We start from the raw sequence: 21,006 nt of genomic DNA on the forward strand, positions 1-21,006 counted from the left end.
TCAGTACCTCTGCTACGCGCAAACAACAATAGTCGAGCTTCTAGCTCCTCGGAGACTAATCTTTCACTGCCCTCTCAGCTCCTGGCCCACGCCCTCCGCTGCAATGTACCGCTGCTGTCACGCGCATGCGCGGTTGCGCGAATTTTAAATATATATACCGACTTTGAGCAATTTTTTTTGCACCCTTTCACAGCGTATCAGCAGCTGAAATTTTGTGTGCAATCATTACTAGATGGGGGCTCTATTTCAGGTCAGGTTTCGACATGACCAACCGGACCATTCCCTTGTGAGAGTGATTATTCAAAATCAAAATCAAAATCTTGGGAATCCTAAAACAAGTTTTCACGATGACCAGGGTTTGATTTTAGATTGGTGGCACTTGCGTCCATGCCGAGGTGAACAACGCACGGAGCTACACTTCCTTTCCTCCATACATCTTTATGATGAGGCAATTACTGAGCAACTTCAAGCTCATTTTGCAGTCAACACTGAGGATTTCAAAGCCACAGTTCCCGCTACTTGTCACTGCTGCCTTGAGAACCAGTTCCATGCACGCACCAACATATTGCACACTGAACGAACCAGGTGTTTGTTCCAGCAGCAATGATGCAACACAAATTAGTTCTAAGGTGGTTTCATTTGCGTCGCAGGATACCGACAGATTTTATTCAATCCCTACAACCAACCAACATCTCTTAGACTCCCAACAAATGCGATGAAGATGCTTTTGCTACTGAGGAGAAAACAGAGTGGCCTGACCTTGACACGATGACAAAATGCCACGAGTCACATTGCAGAAGACGTAAGTTCTTAAAATTCACTTCTTTGAATAATGTTGTTATGAATCGTGAGGATTCAACAGTTGTCATATAAATTTTAATTCCAAATTCCTACTGAACCATAACAAAATTTAAAATTTCATTCTATATTAACATTCAGGAATCACATAAATATTCCTTCATTGAAAGCTCATTAAATAAAGGGTCTGATAATTTTGTTGCGATTGTTACAAAACATTAATACGTTTCAGATATTGGGGATGTGTGGGTCCCACAGCCCATGGCACGGAACAAACTAACCTATCAAAGCTACCGATGATGATCGAGCATTTCACTATCCTTCTCCCAAGCAAACAAGAAATGCCTTCTAGATGTACTCTGTTCATTCAATGAATTGCCAAAACATGATTAATAAAAGCACTTATTGAAGAATGTACTCCAAGCAGGAACATTTCGACTTTAAAATCAATGTATGAATGAATTCCCAACTGTCAGAAGACTACCGCCATCCCATCTAATGAGCATTCACCGAACTAATAATTCCAGCTCCTGTAGCTCAGCAGGTAAATCCATTACCACCGTGGGACCCTACAGTTCCAGCAGATAAAAGGTGGCCATATTGAATCAATGAATTGTAACTCTCTCAGGGTTTACAAAACGTTCTGGAATCTGCCATCAGTTACAAAAGAATGTTGCTCCATCATTCAACTCACTGCAGATGTTGAATAAAAACGATTGGGAACAGCAAGGAGAGACACGAAGACAGAAGGAGTCATCAACCTCCACTGACTTCGAAAACAAGCAGAATCCAGATATCTGTACCAACATCATCATTGGTATCATGTCTATAACACCTTAGTCAGTCAAAGATTCTATGGCACAGCACAAAAGCTTCTCAAGTCCGATTACAACACACATTATTTTGCACTCCATCAACTGACAAATTTACAAAATTCTAGGTTCACTACGTTTTATGGCGTCTACTCCAGTATCTACAGAAGAAATGAGGCACTTGCCGCACCAGTAGGAACTTACAGAGGGGTATTCCTACGATGTCAATGGCAGGATTCTAAGGAGACCAAGCAGCACCGAGTCATGGGACCCACACGACTCCACAGCGATCTCCACGACCGTTTCACGGAGATGCAACACGTAATGACTGAAACAGAGAGAAACACCGTACAACAACACGTGGAGGAAATTAGACATTAAAGTCGTGCCTGCGACAGAGTCCCATACCACGCAGACTGGAGGAGTTCAGTCACGATTCCCCGCACAGTGCCGCATCTTTAGCAATCCATCTCCTTATTCAAGCTGGTAAATAAGGACTTGCTGCCTCTGATAAGGTTTCCATTTTTTTAATTTACGCTAAAATGGTGGATAAGTGATGCAGGAATAGGCACTATAACTTAATCAAGGTAGACATAAAAATACTTCAAAAAATTACAAGCCTGAACGCATGCATTAAAAAATTTAGAACAGCCTGTGTTAGCTGTAACACTAGAAAGCAGTAGCTGAATTCAGGTTTACCAACATTCCCAATACAAAATAAATGTTTACATACCAAAAATCTACAAATTATCAGAAGCGACAAGAAATTCCTTACTGATAGGAGGAGCGTCAAATAAGGTGGGAGGAGACCAAAGGAACCCCTCTCCAGTGACAGCGACACAACCTCAGGACAATAATGTGTTTATTAAATAAGAATCAGCTCATTCTGCCCCGTTTTCCATTAAGGTGCGACTTAAGCGTGAAGTACACATTAAAAAGAGTTCACTGTGCCAACACTAAGCTTCTAATGAAGTTACCACTGAATACTTTATGAATTCTCCTTTTACCTTACCTGAGTTTCCAGCCTGATCCAACAGAGGGTGACACATCATCAAACACCTCCTCCTGCAAACAATACTTCAGCTGCTCAACTTCCTTCTGCTCTAGGGGAAACACACACTTCCTGTCACCACAACCGCCTCCCGTTTCCTCTCCCACCAGCGACCATGTCCTGAAATGCATTTAATCGCTTGTCAGTTGATATGGCAAGAACTGTGAACTACAAGGCATTTGGAACGGAGATGTTAACACCTTCACATTTCTGCGAACACTTGAACCTGTGAGTGTCATAACAAGGAATTTCTTTCCCAGCTTAGAACAATCTACCAAGGACTTAGTCAGCACACGGTGCTGAAGCCGATTTTTGTCATGCCGTGGAAGGCGGAACCATAACTGTCTTCCTACAATGTTTAAATGATGTGCTCAGGCTTGTGACCAACGCAACAGAGTAGGTACTGGTGACACCTTGACATTTGAGGCACGCTGAAGCAAAGGGCAGCAAGCCTCACTGACAAACATACCTGCAGACTCCTTCACTGTCCTCTGTCAGCAGCAGCAAGTTCAGTGTCGGGTTGCGCTTGTCTGTTGTTTTCGTCGCAAGTGAAACTAGGATCTGTCCCTCACAATCAAATCTGCAAACGAAGATCCTAAAAGGATAAAATATGAATGCATCAGGTCTGAAGTCTGGTGTCAGCAGTTCTGAGGAAGAAACCGCAACAGGCAGACTAACATATAAATTTTTTTTTAAAAATTCATATGTGGGAGGAAACTTCTCTACCTCAAGTCAAAAGAAAATTCCTATCAGTAATTAAAGAAATTAAAAGAAGAGTCGTTCATGGTTACAAAACTGTTTCTGTGAGACTGGTGATGGCTTTCTGTCACTCGTACGAATTCCGAGATGTACTTAGTCACCATACACTTTCCTTCCTGCCCCCTTTCAAGACACATCATTCAATAAAGAATATGTGTGAATTAATTAAAAGTGTGCTTTTAAAATTCTCACCTCTGAGACTTTTGTTTGCTACAGGACCGACTGATCTGCAAGCAGCCGCCCCCAGTGAATGCATCCTGGGAGCAATGCTGGACACAGCCCGTCGTGATGAGTGGCAGCACCTCTGCGTCAACACAACCAGCGCCTGCTTTCAATATGGGTTCAACGAAGCTGTCACTCAAGCAAGAAGGGACAGTAGGCTGATATTGCTGCTTGCTCAGGTTGTACCATGGAGCGTCTGACACCACCTGCAACGGAATTTAACAGACTGTCTTGTATTTTATGATCGTACAATGAACATTAGTTAGAACCTAAAGCCTCACATTACCAGATATTTGACCCTTTTCATGCTGGCTTTTAGAAACCTTATTTCCACAGTAATACACAATTTATATTATTGGGAAGCCATAACCCACATAAAATAGAATCAATGCATGCACAGTTTGAATGAAGTCGTACCTGTGCTTAATTAAGCACATGCCTTACAGACATAAGGAAGAGTGGAGGTTTAATTGCTTTCATGTCCCAGCCACTTTACACCCCCAAAAAAAGAGCCCCTGAAATCCATTGGAGAGAAGACTGGGTTAGCCCCACAGACTATCTGTACTCAGTAACAAAAAGAAAAAGTTTATAACCCTGCAGCGGATCAAACTCCAGTTGCCCGAATCATAGTGTAGTATATTGACTGAGCTGTACTCACAGCTTCCATAACAACAGCATAATTATGTCACTGATACTGTAGTGTGTCAACATAACAGCAACATAAATTAAACAATCGCTACACACTTGTCAAACTTCACCGACCTGTCCATTACGATACAGCTTCTCTCCGTAACCCTGGCAGAAAGTAGTGCTAAATGGCAGTCGGGCTGGTCCATGTATATACAGGTAGGGCCACAGTTTCTGCCAGAATGCATACTCTAGGTGCACAAAGTGTGAACTGCCAAGATATTCATGCACCCAGCTTGGAGCAAACAGGGCCAGTGACAGGTTGTACTTGCGTGCCAATTCAACAGCCTGAAACACCCAAAAATTTAAACTTCATTTTTTTTTTGTTCATTTAATTTTAAGTACAGCACTTTAGTCCCAGCCACATGGACACAGAAACCACATGATTACCAGATCGTCACAGTGGCGTGTGATTAAAAGACAAATTTTTGCACAATATTTCTTGCTCAGGAACAGTACACTCTACCAAGATTATGTCAGGCGGTGTGGCAGACAAATAAATACTACTCGGTACCACCAACAATTATATGTGGGACACCATTAGGATTTCACATTTCTGTGCTTGCTTTGCATTTGCACTTCATAACTTGACAAAGACAAAAAAAAAGAGAAGAGTAATCAATAATTTTATTAATTTCTTTTAACTGTATAATTATCCCAAATCTAATATATGGATTCTTGCCTGCAAGTTACAACTTATCAAAAGATCTAAAGAAAAACTATTTCAGCCAATAAACTGGGAAAAGATGGACTATATCAGATATCAAGATTCCGTATCTTGCCACTTTCTAGTCACCCTTCCAAAGTATCAAATTTTTGAACACAAGTAATAAGTTTCACCTGGCAGGAGTTGAAACCACCACCCCCATAGCAGTTGCGTCCAAATACATCGACACCTACATATACGTCTAGGTGACGGGCACCAGCATTCTCTACGGATTTCTTCAGATTGTCTTCCTTCCATGTGTAGTTCAAAAATATTCCATCACAATTATTGAAGAAAGGCCTGCAAAAATGTTAAAATTCTTGATTTATGATAGCCATGCCACACTACCATCACTATGAACAACATAACCAGTAGCAAGAAACTGACAATGGTTAGTAAGAAAATCTACATTAGTTGTGGCTAGACATAACCTGAGACTCCTGACCATAAATAAGGCCAAGAAGACACCTTTAAGAACATCAAGTTGTGCTTACACTGAAGACTACCTATATTTGCACACTACTTAATATTCACATATACAAAGACTGGCTAAATAAATCAGGAGATTGAATAATAACACTGTTTGTCACCTGTTCAGATTGTTAAGTTCATTCTGCCACTCAAGTTTTCCTTCCTTCGTGACACTGTCATACCAGATTACCTCTGCATAAGGTATCTTAGAATGAAGTCTGCTGTGGATCAACTTAACAAACAGCTCCAGTCTGGTAACATATTCTGGTGGAATATTATTTTCCACATTCAACAAGTAACCATCAAAACCAAAGTGACAACAGATGGCGACCAGGTCATTTACAAAGTCTTCAACAGTGCCATCACTTTCCAGTATTTCACCCCACACTTTCTTCCCATCATCCCACTCTGTAATCAGGGTTCCTATAACAAATGTTCAGTCCATAGACACACTGAGCTAATCCATCTCAATCATTCAGATAGTATTACAGTTTAATCCAAAGAAAAAATGGAACAAAAAGAACAGCTAAAGGAAAAGATGCAAACTGTATATAGCAATGGCAGTTTCAGATTTGTTATAGGGAAATGAACACCAATGTACAGAAATAAAAACATATTCTATCAGCAGAAGAAAAGTTCATAAAGAAGTACTATAGGATATGGCTAAATAACCAAATTAGAAGAAAGTAGCAAACTCACACCACACATGCAAATGCCGAACTCAATTCATGGAGCAATGTGATGTAAAAAATATACATATTTGATATAACAGGGCAGCATCACTGTAGTGAAGTTATTACTTCTAGAACGTAAAAATGACAATGAATGCAAGGATCACATTAATGCCTCCTTTAATTTTTATATCATGATTTACATAACCTATTAAGCATTGATTACTGTTAATTGTGAAGCTAGATTAATTCAAACTACAAATCATGCTATCCATTTCCAATCAATTATCAAAACTTATCAAATACAATGACAGATAAAGGGCTCACATACCTAGAACTTTCGTGCCATGTAAGTGTGCAGAGTTTATCCAAACAGGTGGTGGAATAGTAACCAGCTGATGGCTGAAGTAGACAAATGTGTCAATGCCAGCCCAATGGAAAAAGCGATACTCAGCATGCCTCATGCTTCCATTCACAAACCTGAAGACAAAACCCAACTAAAAGATATAATTAACCTATTTCACGTACACAGCATTAACAGTAACTACCATCCTGTCAGGCGTCTGAATTCTAGAACAGTTAACTAGAAAAATTAAAGTCCTTACCTGTCCTCTGTATATCCTCCTTTGAGGTCGTGACAAAAAATAGTTTTTGGTACATCATTCCTTTTCCTACGCCGCTTGAGCAAATCCGTATATACAGAATTACAATGCAAATCTTGTCCAGAATAACAAAAAACTGAATTATCTGAAAAATCAAGAACGCTATCTCGCCAGCTTGGACGGAAACACTTCAACTTCTGAACGTCGATGTAAGACTGTATCGGAGTACAAATACTTCCGTCTCCATTCCATTCGAATCTCTCGTTTGAGAGTTCTTCTTTACAGTCAGACATTTCTGTACATTAACGCTATATAAAGAAGACAAAATTTTCTTTACACACTAAATCCATATACTACAGCGTCTCCTGCTCTATAAGCTCCGATACCCTCATGTACTCCGCAGCCACTAGAATGAATCAATTTCAAGATTAAAGATGGCTGTCTTCTAGGTTTTGTGCTTACAGGGCGCAGGCGCATCAACCCAGAAGACAGCCATCTTCAGACTAAATTCTACAATTACAAAATTACTTATCTGATTTGACAGCGTACATAAGAACATGTAAATTTACTAGTACGTATTACTTAATTCAACAGCACAAGTATATAATTTTCTGTTCGAATGTAAACGAAACATACCCAAGTCTGTTTAAAAAAACTGTGGATAGAATGTTGGCAGTTTTCCCCGCTACGTGGCAGACCTGAATTAAGTTTCAGTTGAAATAACAAATGCTAAAACGACACAAAGCCCCTACGGTTTTATGTCACTTTTACGTTCACGTACATAATTAGGTAATGTGCATTTGCAATTAACGAATGACCAAAAATACCTCTTAAAATAGTTTCTTTATGCAACTCTTGGATAACTTTACATCATAAATATTCCACCAGTATACTGCATGCCACATCCTGAGAGTTCATGTACATTTTCACCTGATTTCTGTTTATAACCACATTAAAGCAATAGTGGACCCTAGTCAAAACATATTCTTTGGGTATCCTCGCTGTAATTTCCTTAAAGAAAATACCTTACAAATGATACAAATACAGAATCCATTTATATTCAAAGCAATAAATGCAGTAAAAGGTTAAAAACACAAATTTAAAAATTATCCTTTCCACATATAATGCTCAGATATGTGATCAAAGCTTCTGTGCTGTAACCAGTCGACTGCCTTCTAGAATGTTGTGCCAGGTAGTCTTATACAAAATTAAATAAGATTCAGAGTTCTGAAATGTTGGTCAAATTCTACAAGACTACACAATATAAATGCATCCCAGAAGAGTCATTTTCATACGTATTAAGAAACTGAAATATCATAATTCCACAAATGTTCACAAATTTTTATTTATGATGAATGCTACATGATTTTGGATATTTTTCATAATACGTGTATTATGCTGTAGTAATATTATTTTCCAAGAACAAATTCAGCAAAAGATGGATTCCTTCAGAAGTATTATAATGATACAAAGTTCAAAAACTGATACATCACTGTAATGGAATTGTGATTATACACACAAGTTAGAAAATGTGATAATGGAGTAATAAGTGGTGTAAAGCGCATTCTATGAAAAATATATGGATCTGAATTTAGTACAAGATAAAAGAAATGGCGATAACAAATACTATTTGTCATAGAAATCATTCAGAATTTAGTGGTCTGTTAAACTATCACAGTTTTTGGAAATAACATATAACTCACTCCATGGTACTTGATGATCCTTACAAAGTAGACAGTTGATCAGCTGGTCAGAAAATAATTCCGTGTTCTTAAGGAACCCAACCGTTGATTACCTTTTCCAAAAAAGACTGTCATTGGACCCAATTCTCATCCATTTGATCTTACTGTCCCATCTATGCCTCCCTCCTAAGTCCTCCATGTGATCACCTTGTTTGAGATATCCCCTAAAAAAAGAAAATATGCATTTTTTAAATTTTCTCACTACATGCCACATATATGTGATGATGTCACATAATCCTTGACTTAATCGCCTCAGAAACAATAAGTGAATAGTAAAAAATTATTAAGTTATTTATTATGTACTCATATTCAGTCCTCCAGTTGATTTAAACCTGCTGCAAACGTGAAAGAACGAAACAAATAATTGAAGCTGCACAAATGAACTTGAAGCTGAATATTCATGATCACACAAAGAGAGAACTACAATATAATATTATGTGAGAAACAGATGGCCAATATGTGTTGAAGAGCTTACAACAAGTATGAAAAGGGAAAGGCCATGTCGATCAGTCAAATGAAGGACAGCATGTAATCATAAACTACAGTGCGAGGAGTAAGAGGAAGACCAAGTGAATGCTTGGAAGGAGATTTTAAGGCTGGTACAGGCATTAAATTGCCTAATATGTGAAGATGAGAGAACACAGACTGTTTCAGCACCTTAGTTACAAAGATTACACACATCTTAATGTTAGAATCAAGAACGAGGAGACATGAATTCATGGAATAATGGAATGGTTGTTAACCACAAATTGTGGTTTGTGAAACTCAGTACAAGATTTTCAAGAGTTTTATTTCCATTAGATTATGATGGTGAAAAACAAAACATTTAGTTTAAAAACATACATCCAAAAAGAAGACAGAATGTCCTGGAAGACGTCCCATGATATGAGGAAGGGAAAGGTTATTTCTACACACACTTACAAGTAACAAAACAATTAAGAGTTCTAAGTTATGCCATCAGAAACTTCATGACAAGAACAGGTTTGCCAGTCAGTTTTATTATTCTAAACTACACATACTTCATAGAAACGTTTTAAATGATTTTCTTTTTGATATCACATGTTATTTCTTATTCACGATATAACTGATATTAAAACTACTTCCAATGTTCATATGTGTCCACTTATCCACTTCATTCCTTGGTCATTGTATGGAATATTGATCTTTGCTTAATTTAAAATATATCTTAGCCCTCCCCATGCAGTGTTAATATATCTAAAATAGACAAATTATTTTAATGGTAAACCAGTGAAGAAAACTGATATAAATAAATACAGGTTGTTATAAACTTAACATATCTGTTAAATATTTAATAAATTTCTTCAACTCTTGCAGTTCAATTATACTTATCATTAAATTCAACAGAAGTTATTTTACAGAAAATAATATTTAAAATTAATTTCTGAATGATCATATAGATGTGTAATTCTCTTTACTGGTAATGCCCATTTAAATAAATTATCCTACTTCATACCACATGTTTACATCTGTTATCTACAAACTCCATTTCTATGGTACCACAAATGTTCATGTTGAAGAGACACATCAAACATTGTAAAATGTAAGAAGGAAGAAGTTGTTATTCAAGTGTTTTAGGCCCTACGTAAGAGACTGACATTCACTACTATGAATGGTTGTCTACAATATCACTCATCACAGACCAATGACATATCTTAAAATATTATTGTTATTTGATTTTAAACTCTCACAAACTATATAAAATCATAAAATATCACACAAATGTGTTATAACCCTACATTTATAATAAGATCAAACGTGATTATATGTATACAATTATCAACTATCACTAGTTCAGTATTTGATTCTTGCTTTGTATGAACTGCAACTCTCCTCTCTTATGAGCATGGGGCTTAAACATGTTACGATATATGAATATCCTCCTTGACTCATTCGGCGGCTACCATAACTGTTCCTTCTATTCTATAGCATACTATAAACTTTTAACAAGCCCCTAGCACAACCACCAACCTGGAAGATAAGGGCTTTTCCATCCATCAGACAGACCATGTTCTCCTCAGCTGCAGTGGTCCACACTTTCCTGGTTTTAGGTTGGGGTACCTACCCTTAGCCAAAAGTCCCAGTTATGGAGTGCTGGAATGTTCTGTCTCTAGCCTACAAATAATTCCTCAAAGCAACAAAATTCTGTTTCAGGTAACACTTTTAATAGTGAACACCTTAAAAACATGAAGACACTTGCACAACAACAGGTTAGTACACTTTGTGTGTTTTCTAACCTTAATGTTGCACATTGGAAGATGGCTATTGTCATTTAATGTTATTCCCCAGGCTCAAAAGAAGAAACAAATTCTAGCATGTTATAAAAGCTTGCATTGACCATATTCAATTCCATAACATATGTATGGTAAGGTTAAACTCACTTTGGTACCATTCGTTTAACATAACGATCCTACACAATATAATTCTATTCTCAATGCCCTTGTTCCTACATGAACTTCCAGCTGAATACAACATAACTGCAGTCTTCAAATTTAGTTTTTGCAAACATCACTTTGCTGCTGAAAATTTCACTAGGTGTCACACATTTGAAATATAAACTGCATTGAGTGGCAATTTAATTTGAGAAGTGGAGATATAGCTCCTGATGAGTTGGTGGGGGTTTAATACAGGACAAATGTAGATGAAGAGTTCCACATTTGTGCAAAGGACGTTTACAACATAATTTTTAAGTTTAAATTTTAAGAGTTCTGTAATGAAATACCATAAGATTATCAACTAGATAAAAATCATGACTGAACCCCTGCATCATGGAACAAGCTCACTGAGAAAAGCTATAAGTAATTAATTATAAAATCAATAAACTGGCTTCTTGTTGTTTTGTAACATAGCTCAAAATAATATTCACTAAAATACTTACAAATTTAATCTGTATAGATCTGGAAATAATAAACAAAGGTCTGTAAAAAACAAATCCTCAGTGCCATCTGTTGAAAAACCACTGTCCAAAATAGCCTACTCAAAAACAAGATTCCATGTTTACCTCATGAAGCCTAGATGAGAAATGCAGCACACAGCAAAGTACGAGTAACATATTGTCTCCAATGGTGACACCTAGTAGGAGAAAGCTGAAATTTCAGAACAATGACACTGCTCTATATTTTATGAAAAAAACTCATCGGCAGAAAAAAAAGTTATGACTACACTCCAATGGTTATACTCTTAAAAACTAATTTTTAGATGTTATTTGATGGGTTATGGGAGCTTATGAACAATTATTTTCAACTGTATGCCAGAAATATAATGCAATAATTTCTTTGCATTGTCCCAATTTTATGTTTCAGTCCAAAAATCACAATATTGCATTCTGTCTCCCACATTTACTGTCTCAGATTATCTTTCTATGTTAATGTGGCCCCAGTTTCTTAATAAAGGCTGTACAACTGGTACTTCAGAGCACATATCGCTACTGTCAGGTAAAGGAAATTAGTCTATATGGTTCTTTTGGGACTGACCCTGGTTCAATCAAAACAATAATATTTATGAAGATTTCTGTCTTCTGGGTTATTGCGCTGTGTAGTCTGGTCGATGTTAACCAACGTTTCAGAGGTCATACTGCCTCCGTCATCAGGGCGATCATATTCATCGCCCTGATGACGGAGGCAGTATGACCTCTGAAACGTTGGTTAACATCGACCAGACTACACAGCGCAATAACCCAGAAGACAGAAATCTTCATATTCACCGCTGTGAGAACCTCAAGTCTTACACAATAATATTTATATTTACAATTTAGTTATCTGTAATGGAAAGTGGTACCATAAATTCATTCTATCATATTAATTAACAGCTCACATCTGTTACAACAAGAATACACCCAAACAAGTAACTCTGGTAACTGTAATTACATGGAAGGGTTAGTTCACCAAACATATCTGTAGCTAAAACAAAAGAGCTCTGGTTGTACCGTGGGTTAGGCCGCCAATTTAAGTGTCAGATTTCCACAGGTGTGTTAGATATACTGGTAGTAGCGAAGTTACTGAAATTAAAATTTCACAGCGAGTGTGGCAAGCAGATAGGAATTTAAAACCAACATTTTCAAGAGAACATGGACAGCGGACAAGCACTGATCATGTTATTGTATTTCTGTTCGGTATCAAATTCAGCATAATGACCATGTGCAAATACTAGAAGGCTACAGTCAATTAGATGCAGTTATAACAATAGAATAATGTAGTACCTCGAGTCACAATGATGGTGACTGATATACAAATTTCAAAGTTGACATTTAATTTGCATTTTAACTTTAAAACAGTAGCAGCTTGTGAGCCTCTACAGAGCCAATAAGTTTGTAAGACCACAGAATATCATACATGAAATTACAGAAATTTGAATACTCTTATCTATATTACTAAATCATTCTTATTTACTACAAATGATTTATCAGACTTTGTCACCCATATTTTGGTAAGGCTGGTTGATCTAGCTACGTTAACATACTGTAATATTACATTTAAAATGTTTCCCTGTTTTTCAGAACTGTAACATACATAATATTTTAAGCATATGTTTGAATAACGACAGTTTGACCCTACCTGGATTCTACCATATTTATAATCATGATGATCCGCCATAAACCGACCTTTAACTTCACAGTCACTGAAGCTGCAGCTCTCTCTTTGCCAGGCAGGACATTAAAACGTGTCAACATCAAACATGTCAAGGCTGCTGCTGGACCTATAGTCATCGTGCGTCGCGCAGTCCTTGGGGCTGCAAGTGACTCGCGCCTCATCATCACACACGCACTCCAGACACGTCCCGGTGTCCCGGGGCAGCACCTCTCCCACCTTGTACTCTGTTCCTGTAACAGGAGTCACACAGTAAGAGATGAGATGAGTACTTGCTGCTTCTTTGTCTTAGCTTCAGAGAAGTGAACGTAATTTGAAGCAGCTATTTTAATGAAGCAAGAGTGCAGTATGAAGGAAAGAAGACTGAACAGTTTTGCTGGCAAATGTCAGACGTACACCAAAATCGTTCATGCCAGTTGAGTGTATGAAACAACAGGAAGTGAAAGGAGAATGGAGAAAAACAGAACGACAGGCTTCATAAAACACACACACACACATATATATATATATATATATATATTTTTTTTTCACCAAACATCATTAGCTTCAGATCAAATGAAGGAAGATCAGATGTGTGGGGCATGTAGCATGCATAGAGACATGCAAAATTTTAGTCTGAATACATAAAGCAAAAGAATACTTGGGAAACTGAGGCACAGATAGAAGGATAATGTTAAAAGGATATTAGACAAAAAGACAATGTCAGCGTGAGGACTGAATTCAACTGTCCCAGGACTGGGCTCAATGACGGGCTGAACAAAGGCTCTGGACCCATAAAAGAAGGAAAATTCTTGTCCATAAAGTTTTGAAGGAAGGCCCCGGCCAAGCAGCTGGCACAGCACCATTATGGCAGTCTGTGTCTGTGCCGTTCAATACCAGAATGTGTTATGTGTGGGGCGTCACTGGAGGACGACATACCCATAACAGAACACGTGTCCGGCGGAGCGGGGGTCGTGGGGGTGGGGGTGGGGGGCGAGCTAGTCAACTGCTGCGTCGTCTCCGTCGGCTGGTGGCTGCTGGCGGTGAGAGGCGAGGTCACAGCGCTGCCTGCAGAGGTCGCGGTCACCTCGGACATGGCGGTGGTAATGTCGGGGGTCGAAGAGAAGTTCCCTGGAACAGGAGGCAGAACGAGCATCATTACGGGTCGGTCCAGGTTCAGAATCATCTGCTGACGCGACTGTCATCCTCAGAAGATGGATCAGCTCATCACAGGGTCAGCGCTAAAGAACACCTAAAGAGAAGCTTTTCGCTTGGTCATCTTAAGAAGCGGACACGAACTGGGGAAACGAGATTCATTTGCTTTGCTTTACGGCTCTGTGAAAAATCAGAGTATACAGCGCCAAATGCTTACAAGATTTGTGAATGACAAATTCAAGCAAACGAGAAATAAAGAGATAACGGACTTTTTTAATTCGGAGTTTGCCTGGACGGGACTGAGGCAAACCATGAAGAACCACAGAATACCTAGTCTCAGGGCAGAGATAGAAACAGGGACGACCCTGTAAGCCATACCGCAAGCAGAGACGAAGTGACTGGTCCTACAAGGCCCTGAGGTCGAGGGCGGGCATTCCTGCCACCAGCAAAACAGCTCGCCGTCCAGACACAGGCAGAATTCGCAAGGGTCCTCGCGTGGCACCTGGAACAACCAGAGAGCTGCATGAGCGTCACGTCTTTGCCAGAGTAAAGACAGAACCAGCTTCAGACTGTCTTCCGGGATGTTGAGCCGTGCAGTCTCCTAGTAACTGGCCGATGTTTTATTTGGACAATGGAGGCATTAAGCGCCCCTGAAACGTCGATCAGTTTGTACCAGACTGCACGGCGCAACATCTCAGAAGACATCCTCATACTTGTCGTGAGAACCAGAGATTTTACCTGCGTTGCAGAACACTTGCAATGAACCATTCATGGGCTCATCACATAACATTTGATATAAAGTCTGATGTATCTATAATGAACCGCGAAGGACAATGGAAAAAGCAATGATTTATGCATTGGTTGCAAGGAATTTTATGGAGGCAGGTATTACAAAGTAATACAACGCGCAAGATTTACTAGATAATAGTTTACAGGACAGAATACTGGATAATGTAGCAGAGATTAATTTGTTTTAGGAAATGTCTAACATTGGCTGCATCGAAGAAGATACGAAATGAAAAAGGTAAAGAGACAATGACGTATAAGAAATCATTGCAGACAACACAGCACAATGTAAGACTCCTGTGCGTAGTAAAACAGGACGAGACAGCTAAGACAATCAGTTCGCAGAAAACTAACTGGAAGGGCCGGAGCTTAACGAAGGTGAGAAATTACCACAAAGAGTCAGAGAAGGAAGCTTCCGACAGTCCAGACTTATGAGTTTGCTTAAATAATAAATAAATGTTATTTTAATAATAGGCGCCTCGTTCTCTCTCTTTTTGGAATTAAACAGCACAATGCCATTAGCCACACTACAATGAAAATCACATTTTTTATCAACAGGAAGGACGGCAAATTAACAGTTAGTTAAACTGCATAATGCGTTACAGGCAACGCTTATAATTCAGAGACTCGGACACTTTTTCATTTGTGTCAGTCGGGCGTGTTCAAAGCGATGTAATTCCAAACGGGGGCTTACCGCATGCGATCGCGTCTAAGTGAATGTCGATAATGGAAATTAGTCCATGCTCTAAGACTGCCTAATCTCAACTGCTACTCTCGGTAAATCCACGTACAGAAATAAAACCTGCCACGACGACGCTCACAGTCACGAAAGATAAGGGACTTCGCCAGAAACGAAAGATTTCACAAACAGAACGTATTTATCCCACCCAAGTCACGGCTCTGCGGGTCTCATGAAGTTTAGCGTCGCGTCGTCTACCGTCCGAGCACCGACGACACTCAACTTCAAGTACGGCGATGACGAAACATGCGACGCGGAACTGCGTGACGCGAGTTTCGGGAAACCATGACGCGGGAATGCGCGAACATCAGTGCGCAGTCGAAATAAAACATTCAGCTGCCTCGCTTTCTTACTAATTTATCTTTTCACATGGATAACTAATTTACATTCACTTCATGCCAAATGGCTATTGAAGCACTGTCCTGACTTCGTACCTTCCTCAAAGAGCTTCGATTTCCTTTGCACTGATACAATACAACGCCTGCAACAGATAGCTCACACGTCACGCATAGCAGCGGTGTCGGAGAAGTTGCCGAGTCATCACGGCGCTAACGGCGTGGCCGCACGTCAGTAAATGTATACGAGTGTTATTTCAAAACTGGCCATTCCTATGATGGCCAACTGCTCAAAATAAGCATTATGAACATCCCTGAAGACGAAGACATGGACCGAAAGTGAACGGCGGTAGAAGGGTATACTGAGAGAAATGTTCACGAGGTCAGAGACGTGGACAGAACGAAGTACTCATGATCTGGAAGTGAAGGGAATGAGCTACTGTAAGTTTGTATCGAAACTTCAGACGTGAGCCAGGTGATGCTGTCAGCTGCAGATCAGCGGCTGCTAACCCACGTTTTCCGGCCCAGTTTACGGGCACGTACGGAACTTTAACAAGTTTCAGGCAGAACCAACGACTCCTCATAAATGCGCACAGACAAATAATGCGTTACCGATTGTTAGTGCTCGTTTACTGCTGATAGTCGACCAAAAGCTGGCAAATTATACTTTGTAATAATGCACATTTTAATTTTCCGTCAAACTAAAAAAGACGTGCACAAAAGAGGATAACATTCAAATGAATGTTAAGGAGGTTATGAACCGGATTGAAGTGGCTCAACACAGCATCCAGCGGCGGGCTCTCGTGAGCATGGGAGTAAATCTGTGGGTTACATAAAGTGATCAACTGAGAGACTGTTAGCTTGCTAAGTGGGACTCTGTTCTGTAACTTAACAGCACCAAAGGCCCACTTGCTCTCTGTACAACTTTGTCCCAGGATTAAGGACGAGACGAACGCGATAAGGGAATGCGTGCGTTGAGATTCAGAAGGTTCAGATTTGACAGCGTGAAAACGCACGAGGGGAACGCTTCCTGGAAGCCATCAACGGCGCTGTCCATTGCGCGCGATGACACAAAACGTGTGATTCGTTTAGTGAACTACTTTATACGAGTTTCGCGGTAATCAAAGGCCCCTGTCACAGTTTACTGGTCACCACGTCTGTCCGTCCAGGACCGCGGACGCGTTGCAGCAGTGGGAACGTTCTTCATGTAACAAAAAGAGAAGGCGAGGAGACGCAGAGTCCGCTGGTGCAAATGTTCCGGAACTCGAAGGCAGAATGCTCGATCGGCTGTCTCTTTTGAAGAAACAAACTCCTGACGGACAATTCCTTCAGCATCAAAAAGGTATGTTGACAACGCGTTGCTCACTGACTTTGATATTCGCCCTTTTAATCTAGTCTCGGGAACAATGGATTTTCTTTCTTCCACCGAATTTTCTGTGTTCGAGATTTATGTATCATCACTAGTCACGATTCTATTCCAAAATATCAGGGTTTCCCAATTGACGTCGTAAAAGGTCTGAGAAAATATTTTTCACGAACAAACAGAACACTTCGCAAATGAAACACTAAAAACACACAAACAACCTGAGCCTGAACGGGTTTCCGATACAAAACTGGCGTGTGATCAGTAATGTAGCCTCTCCAGTGATTCCACTTGCTGGATAAATAAGTATCACTGCTGTTATTTCCGGCTTTCCTCGTTTTATGAACGCATACGTAAAGAATACCTCAATGAAACGTGTTCGACTGTAAGCTTTGCTCAAGGTCCTCGATTATGACAGCAGCGCATTAACACTGATCATCTCAAACTCTTATTCCGGGGGTTTTACCGGGTTTCAGGATGTGCTGCAAAGTCCTACACAACCCAGCAATACATCACTGCTGACAACACTCTCATTATCTGAGTTTTATTGAGTTCCGAGCTACTGGAGTGGAATTCGCTTAAAAGTGCCAGATACATAAAGATTCCAGCGCTTACTACTGCTACAGCTGAAGAGGTGTCATCGCCACCAGCCCACGAGAAAGTTATGTTATTGCCTTTAATCCTGCAAGTTCCCGCTCAGGACAAGGGTCTCAAAAGCGGTTATTTTAACGGAAGGATTTCGCGCTTTTACCCAGTGTGTTCAGACAAATTCCGGCTCGGCACTTTAAAACAATACGCAACGATTATCTTGAACATTGTCAGAGTCGTTTTGAAAATCACCGAACTCTGTGTTTGAAGTGCAAAATTATGTCCACAGAATATCACTTCATCTGCCACGGTGGTCTAGCGGTTAGAACGCTGGCCTTGTAATCCTGGGGTCTCGGGTTCGATTCCCGGCGGTGCCCGAATTTATAACTTGTGTTGGGCAAGGCCGTGGTCTAGGCAACACGGAGTTTTCCTCCGTGGCATCCCAACAATTACTCCATTCACACACAGAAGAAGGCAATGGCAAACCACTTCTGCATAATCTGCCAAGAACGTATATGAACAGGTCCCAGTCCGAGAAAAGGATGGAAGAATCCTGTTCATATGGACCTGTCGTCAGACAGAACACTAAATCATATAAATACGAGTAATATCACTACGCGTGTAGAATCACAAGTTACAACATCAAAGCGATCTGGCAATAATTTACAGAAATTGAAACTTATCAGTTTATGGGAGAAAAGAAACATTTCCCATCACTCAGAATGTTGTAAGTCTAGATTAGAATTTCAATCTGCTGTGCGACGTTTCGGGAGTTAGTACTACACCCGTCTTCAGTCACTGCAGTAACACATCTTTTACAACATTTCGTGCACTTTCCATTTTACTAACGCCAGTCCTACAATTCGGCTAAAAAAAAAGGCAGCTTTGCGTTTGCGCAGAAAGTCTCGGGCACCAAGACCAAAGTTCTTTATGAACAGAGAACACGGCGATTATCACTTATGTCGTCTGAGGCTTGGCGCGGGTTGCGAACTGTTGGTTTTGGTATAAGTTCGCTCATTACTATCTTCCTGTCCAGTAATCACACTTTTTATCAAAGGAAGCAGCGAGCACTCCCCAGCTAGCTGCTTTCTAATTATTTTGGCTCTTTCTTGGCACAAGAACACTTCGCCCCACAACTACAACCTCCTACCCCCTCCTGTAAAAGAAAACTGCATCTTGTACGCCCGGTTGCCTGTGCTACGGAGTGGAGGAGTTATATCTCAGAACAAGATCGGGACAAGTCGCAGAGAGCTCTTTCTGCATCGTTCAGTTGGCACACGCCTTAACATTATGCAACTCCTCAAACAGCGCTAACCAACCGATCTTTGTCGTGGCGAAGGACACAGGCTGGGAGGATTCAACTGGCATTTGTAACGGGCTCTTGTGAACACAGCAGTGAGCATAATCGGCAAATTACTACGTTCGAAACGAAAATGCAGACCTAACCTAAGTTTAAAGAATGTGTTGAGAATATGCGAACCTGAGAGGGAGTGACAGAAGGCTGGAGAAATCTACATAACGTTTACTCTTCATCATATTAAGTTAGGTTAGACCTGTAACACGCATGGGGCATGCAATAGTTCTGGTGGGGAAAACCTAAATGGAGCAGACGACCTGCAAGGGACGTGTCCAGCTGGGTCACCATTCACGGCGACCTACAGCGGACGAGGCAATGGCCTTAAGTTCCATGAAAGTGTTAAAAATGTGGATCAATTGTGCAATTGTCACCTTTCAAGGAAAGAACCTAACTATGGACAAATTAAAATTCCCCCGACCACATTTTGCATATTCCTGAAGAAGCCGTGAGAGATGTGTCAGAGTTGCGCTGTGTTTATCAATTACTAAGCCATTCGGTGTAACTTCAATTAAGTACGCCAACAGCGGTGCTTTATTGTGCCCTGGGAACCAACTCCAATTATACTAATAAATTATAACAAGCGAGAAAAAAACCCAGACGTAACTCATTTTCTGACAGAAAGGAAAAGGATTAATAAAACATCCTAATGCTGGCACTGCACTCGTTAATTGAGGTCGCGTAAATTCTTCTGAAACGAATAACCACTAAATTCATTTTAAAAGCATTCTGCTGTTGCAGCAGAAGGATTCAAGAGGAGAGGCGAATGCAAGAGAAAGGCTACATATTTGTAAATGGACGCGAGACGGAAAAACAAACGCAAGCTTTCGAAGAACGGAAGACGAATTGCGACTCGCCAACGCCATGCAGCAGAGCCTCTCCTGAGAATCTGACAGTTGCTCAGTTAGTACATAAACTCACCACTCTTTATGAAAACCAGAAGTCTCATTTCCGTGCCGTAAGGTCTTGCCACCTGAGCCATTTCAATCCACTCCGCACTGTCCCATCGAATTAAATTAAAGACGTGTGCAATAAACATGAAGACAGAAAGAATTTATGAACATCTCTAAAGGACGGAAAGTTCAAATATTAAGGTCTGGATCCGTAACCAAATCAAACCCGTGACGGCCAAGAAGAGAAAATTTGTTCAAGCAATTTTCAGAATTATAAAATCGGGTAACAAATGTCAAGTCTCGCGCCACATATGAATACGGTATGAAGCCTGAGGAAGAAGCGGCAAGGATTAGAAAGGAGATCGGTGTGGAGAAGAACACAAAAATAAATGAAAAGAGAGAATGAAGGAGTATGTGAAGAAGAGGGAGTGAAGACAGGAAAACTGGAGAGCATTCGCTCGCTCTCTACTAAAAGGGTTAAGCGACTACCTGCTGGCCGTGGTTGTACTCAGCTCCTGCCACAGTGCATGGCTCGGCGTTCGTCTGGTTCAAGGCTTCCTGCGTGTCCTCCAGCTGCAACACCACCCCAGGTGGCAGCACCGTCGTGGGTGCTGAAACAGCAGAAATGCGACGGGCTATTATCACATTCCTCGTCACTGTCTTACCGAAACGTCGTGTCTGCTGATGGT

At 40.3% G+C, this 21,006-nt stretch overlaps 3 protein-coding genes across 19 annotated transcripts in view; 1 reads left to right on the forward strand and 2 right to left on the reverse strand.

Moving 5' to 3' along the window:
* Cluap1 (clusterin associated protein 1) overlaps nt 1–3,916 on the forward strand; it is a 43,756-nt gene extending 39,840 nt beyond the window's left edge. For 6 of the 13 annotated variants that reach the window (XR_015536894.1, XR_015536890.1, XR_015536893.1 and 3 more), the window contains 3 exons: nt 369–802; nt 1,031–2,096; nt 3,637–3,916. The gene's annotated coding sequence lies outside the window, so the exon portion shown is untranslated. Of the gene's footprint in view, nt 1–355; nt 803–1,030; nt 2,097–3,636 lie in introns of all 13 variants that reach the window. The other 7 variants (XR_015536895.1, XR_015536896.1, XR_015536899.1 and 4 more) reach the window with 4 other exon arrangements.
* Nucleotides 1,815–12,028, reverse strand: ENGase (cytosolic endo-beta-N-acetylglucosaminidase). 3 transcript variants are annotated; one of them, XM_087355176.1, is made up of 10 exons: nt 10,511–12,028; nt 8,575–8,685; nt 6,509–6,657; nt 5,626–5,929; nt 5,170–5,335; nt 4,405–4,617; nt 3,613–3,848; nt 3,131–3,256; nt 2,623–2,781; nt 1,815–1,938 (listed from the first exon to the last, which is right to left on the reverse strand). In XM_087355176.1, exons 1-10 carry the CDS (start codon nt 10,531–10,533, stop codon nt 1,827–1,829), a joined length of 1,599 nt encoding a protein of 532 aa, XP_087211302.1. In that variant the 5' UTR covers nt 10,534–12,028; the 3' UTR covers nt 1,815–1,826. The 3 variants fall into 3 exon arrangements, with proteins under 3 accessions (XP_087211302.1, XP_021931963.2, XP_021931969.2); XM_022076271.2 differs by lacking the exons at nt 8,575–8,685; nt 10,511–12,028 and adding an exon at nt 6,783–7,901; XM_022076277.2 differs by lacking the exons at nt 6,509–6,657; nt 8,575–8,685; nt 10,511–12,028 and adding an exon at nt 6,783–6,990.
* Nucleotides 9,294–21,006, reverse strand: part of LOC110835714 (uncharacterized) — a 75,455-nt gene continuing 63,742 nt past the window's right edge. For all 3 annotated transcript variants that reach the window (XM_087355180.1, XM_087355179.1, XM_087355178.1), the window contains exons 4-7: nt 20,807–20,928; nt 14,638–14,761; nt 14,044–14,235; nt 9,294–13,358 (exon numbers count right to left, since the gene is read on the reverse strand). In XM_087355180.1, the coding sequence (XP_087211306.1) occupies nt 13,192–13,358; nt 14,044–14,235; nt 14,638–14,761; nt 20,807–20,928 (605 nt within the window). In that variant the 3' untranslated portion in view covers nt 9,294–13,191. The remainder of the gene's footprint in view (nt 13,359–14,043; nt 14,236–14,637; nt 14,762–20,806; nt 20,929–21,006) is intronic.

The sequence above is a fragment of the Zootermopsis nevadensis genome, unplaced genomic scaffold, assembly GCF_977971745.1.
Source record: "Zootermopsis nevadensis isolate Lab colony 2312 unplaced genomic scaffold, Znev_1.0 Znev_ptg000024l, whole genome shotgun sequence".
NCBI lineage: Eukaryota > Metazoa > Arthropoda > Insecta > Blattodea > Termopsidae > Zootermopsis > Zootermopsis nevadensis.

What these genes read in the sequence shown, in the direction of transcription:
- ENGase (XM_022076271.2), bottom strand. Translation starts at nt 7,072, where the DNA reads ATGTCTGACTGTAAAGAAGAACTCTCAAACGAGAGATTCGAATGGAAT. An exon ending in ACATGGCACGAAAGTTCTAG is followed by an intron (nt 5,930 to 6,508) that starts GTATGTGAGCCC and finishes CATTTGTTATAG; the next exon opens with GAACCCTGATTACAGAGTGG. An exon ending in AGCTGTATCGTAATGGACAG is followed by an intron (nt 3,849 to 4,404) that starts GTCGGTGAAGTT and finishes ATTCCGTTGCAG; the next exon opens with GTGGTGTCAGACGCTCCATG.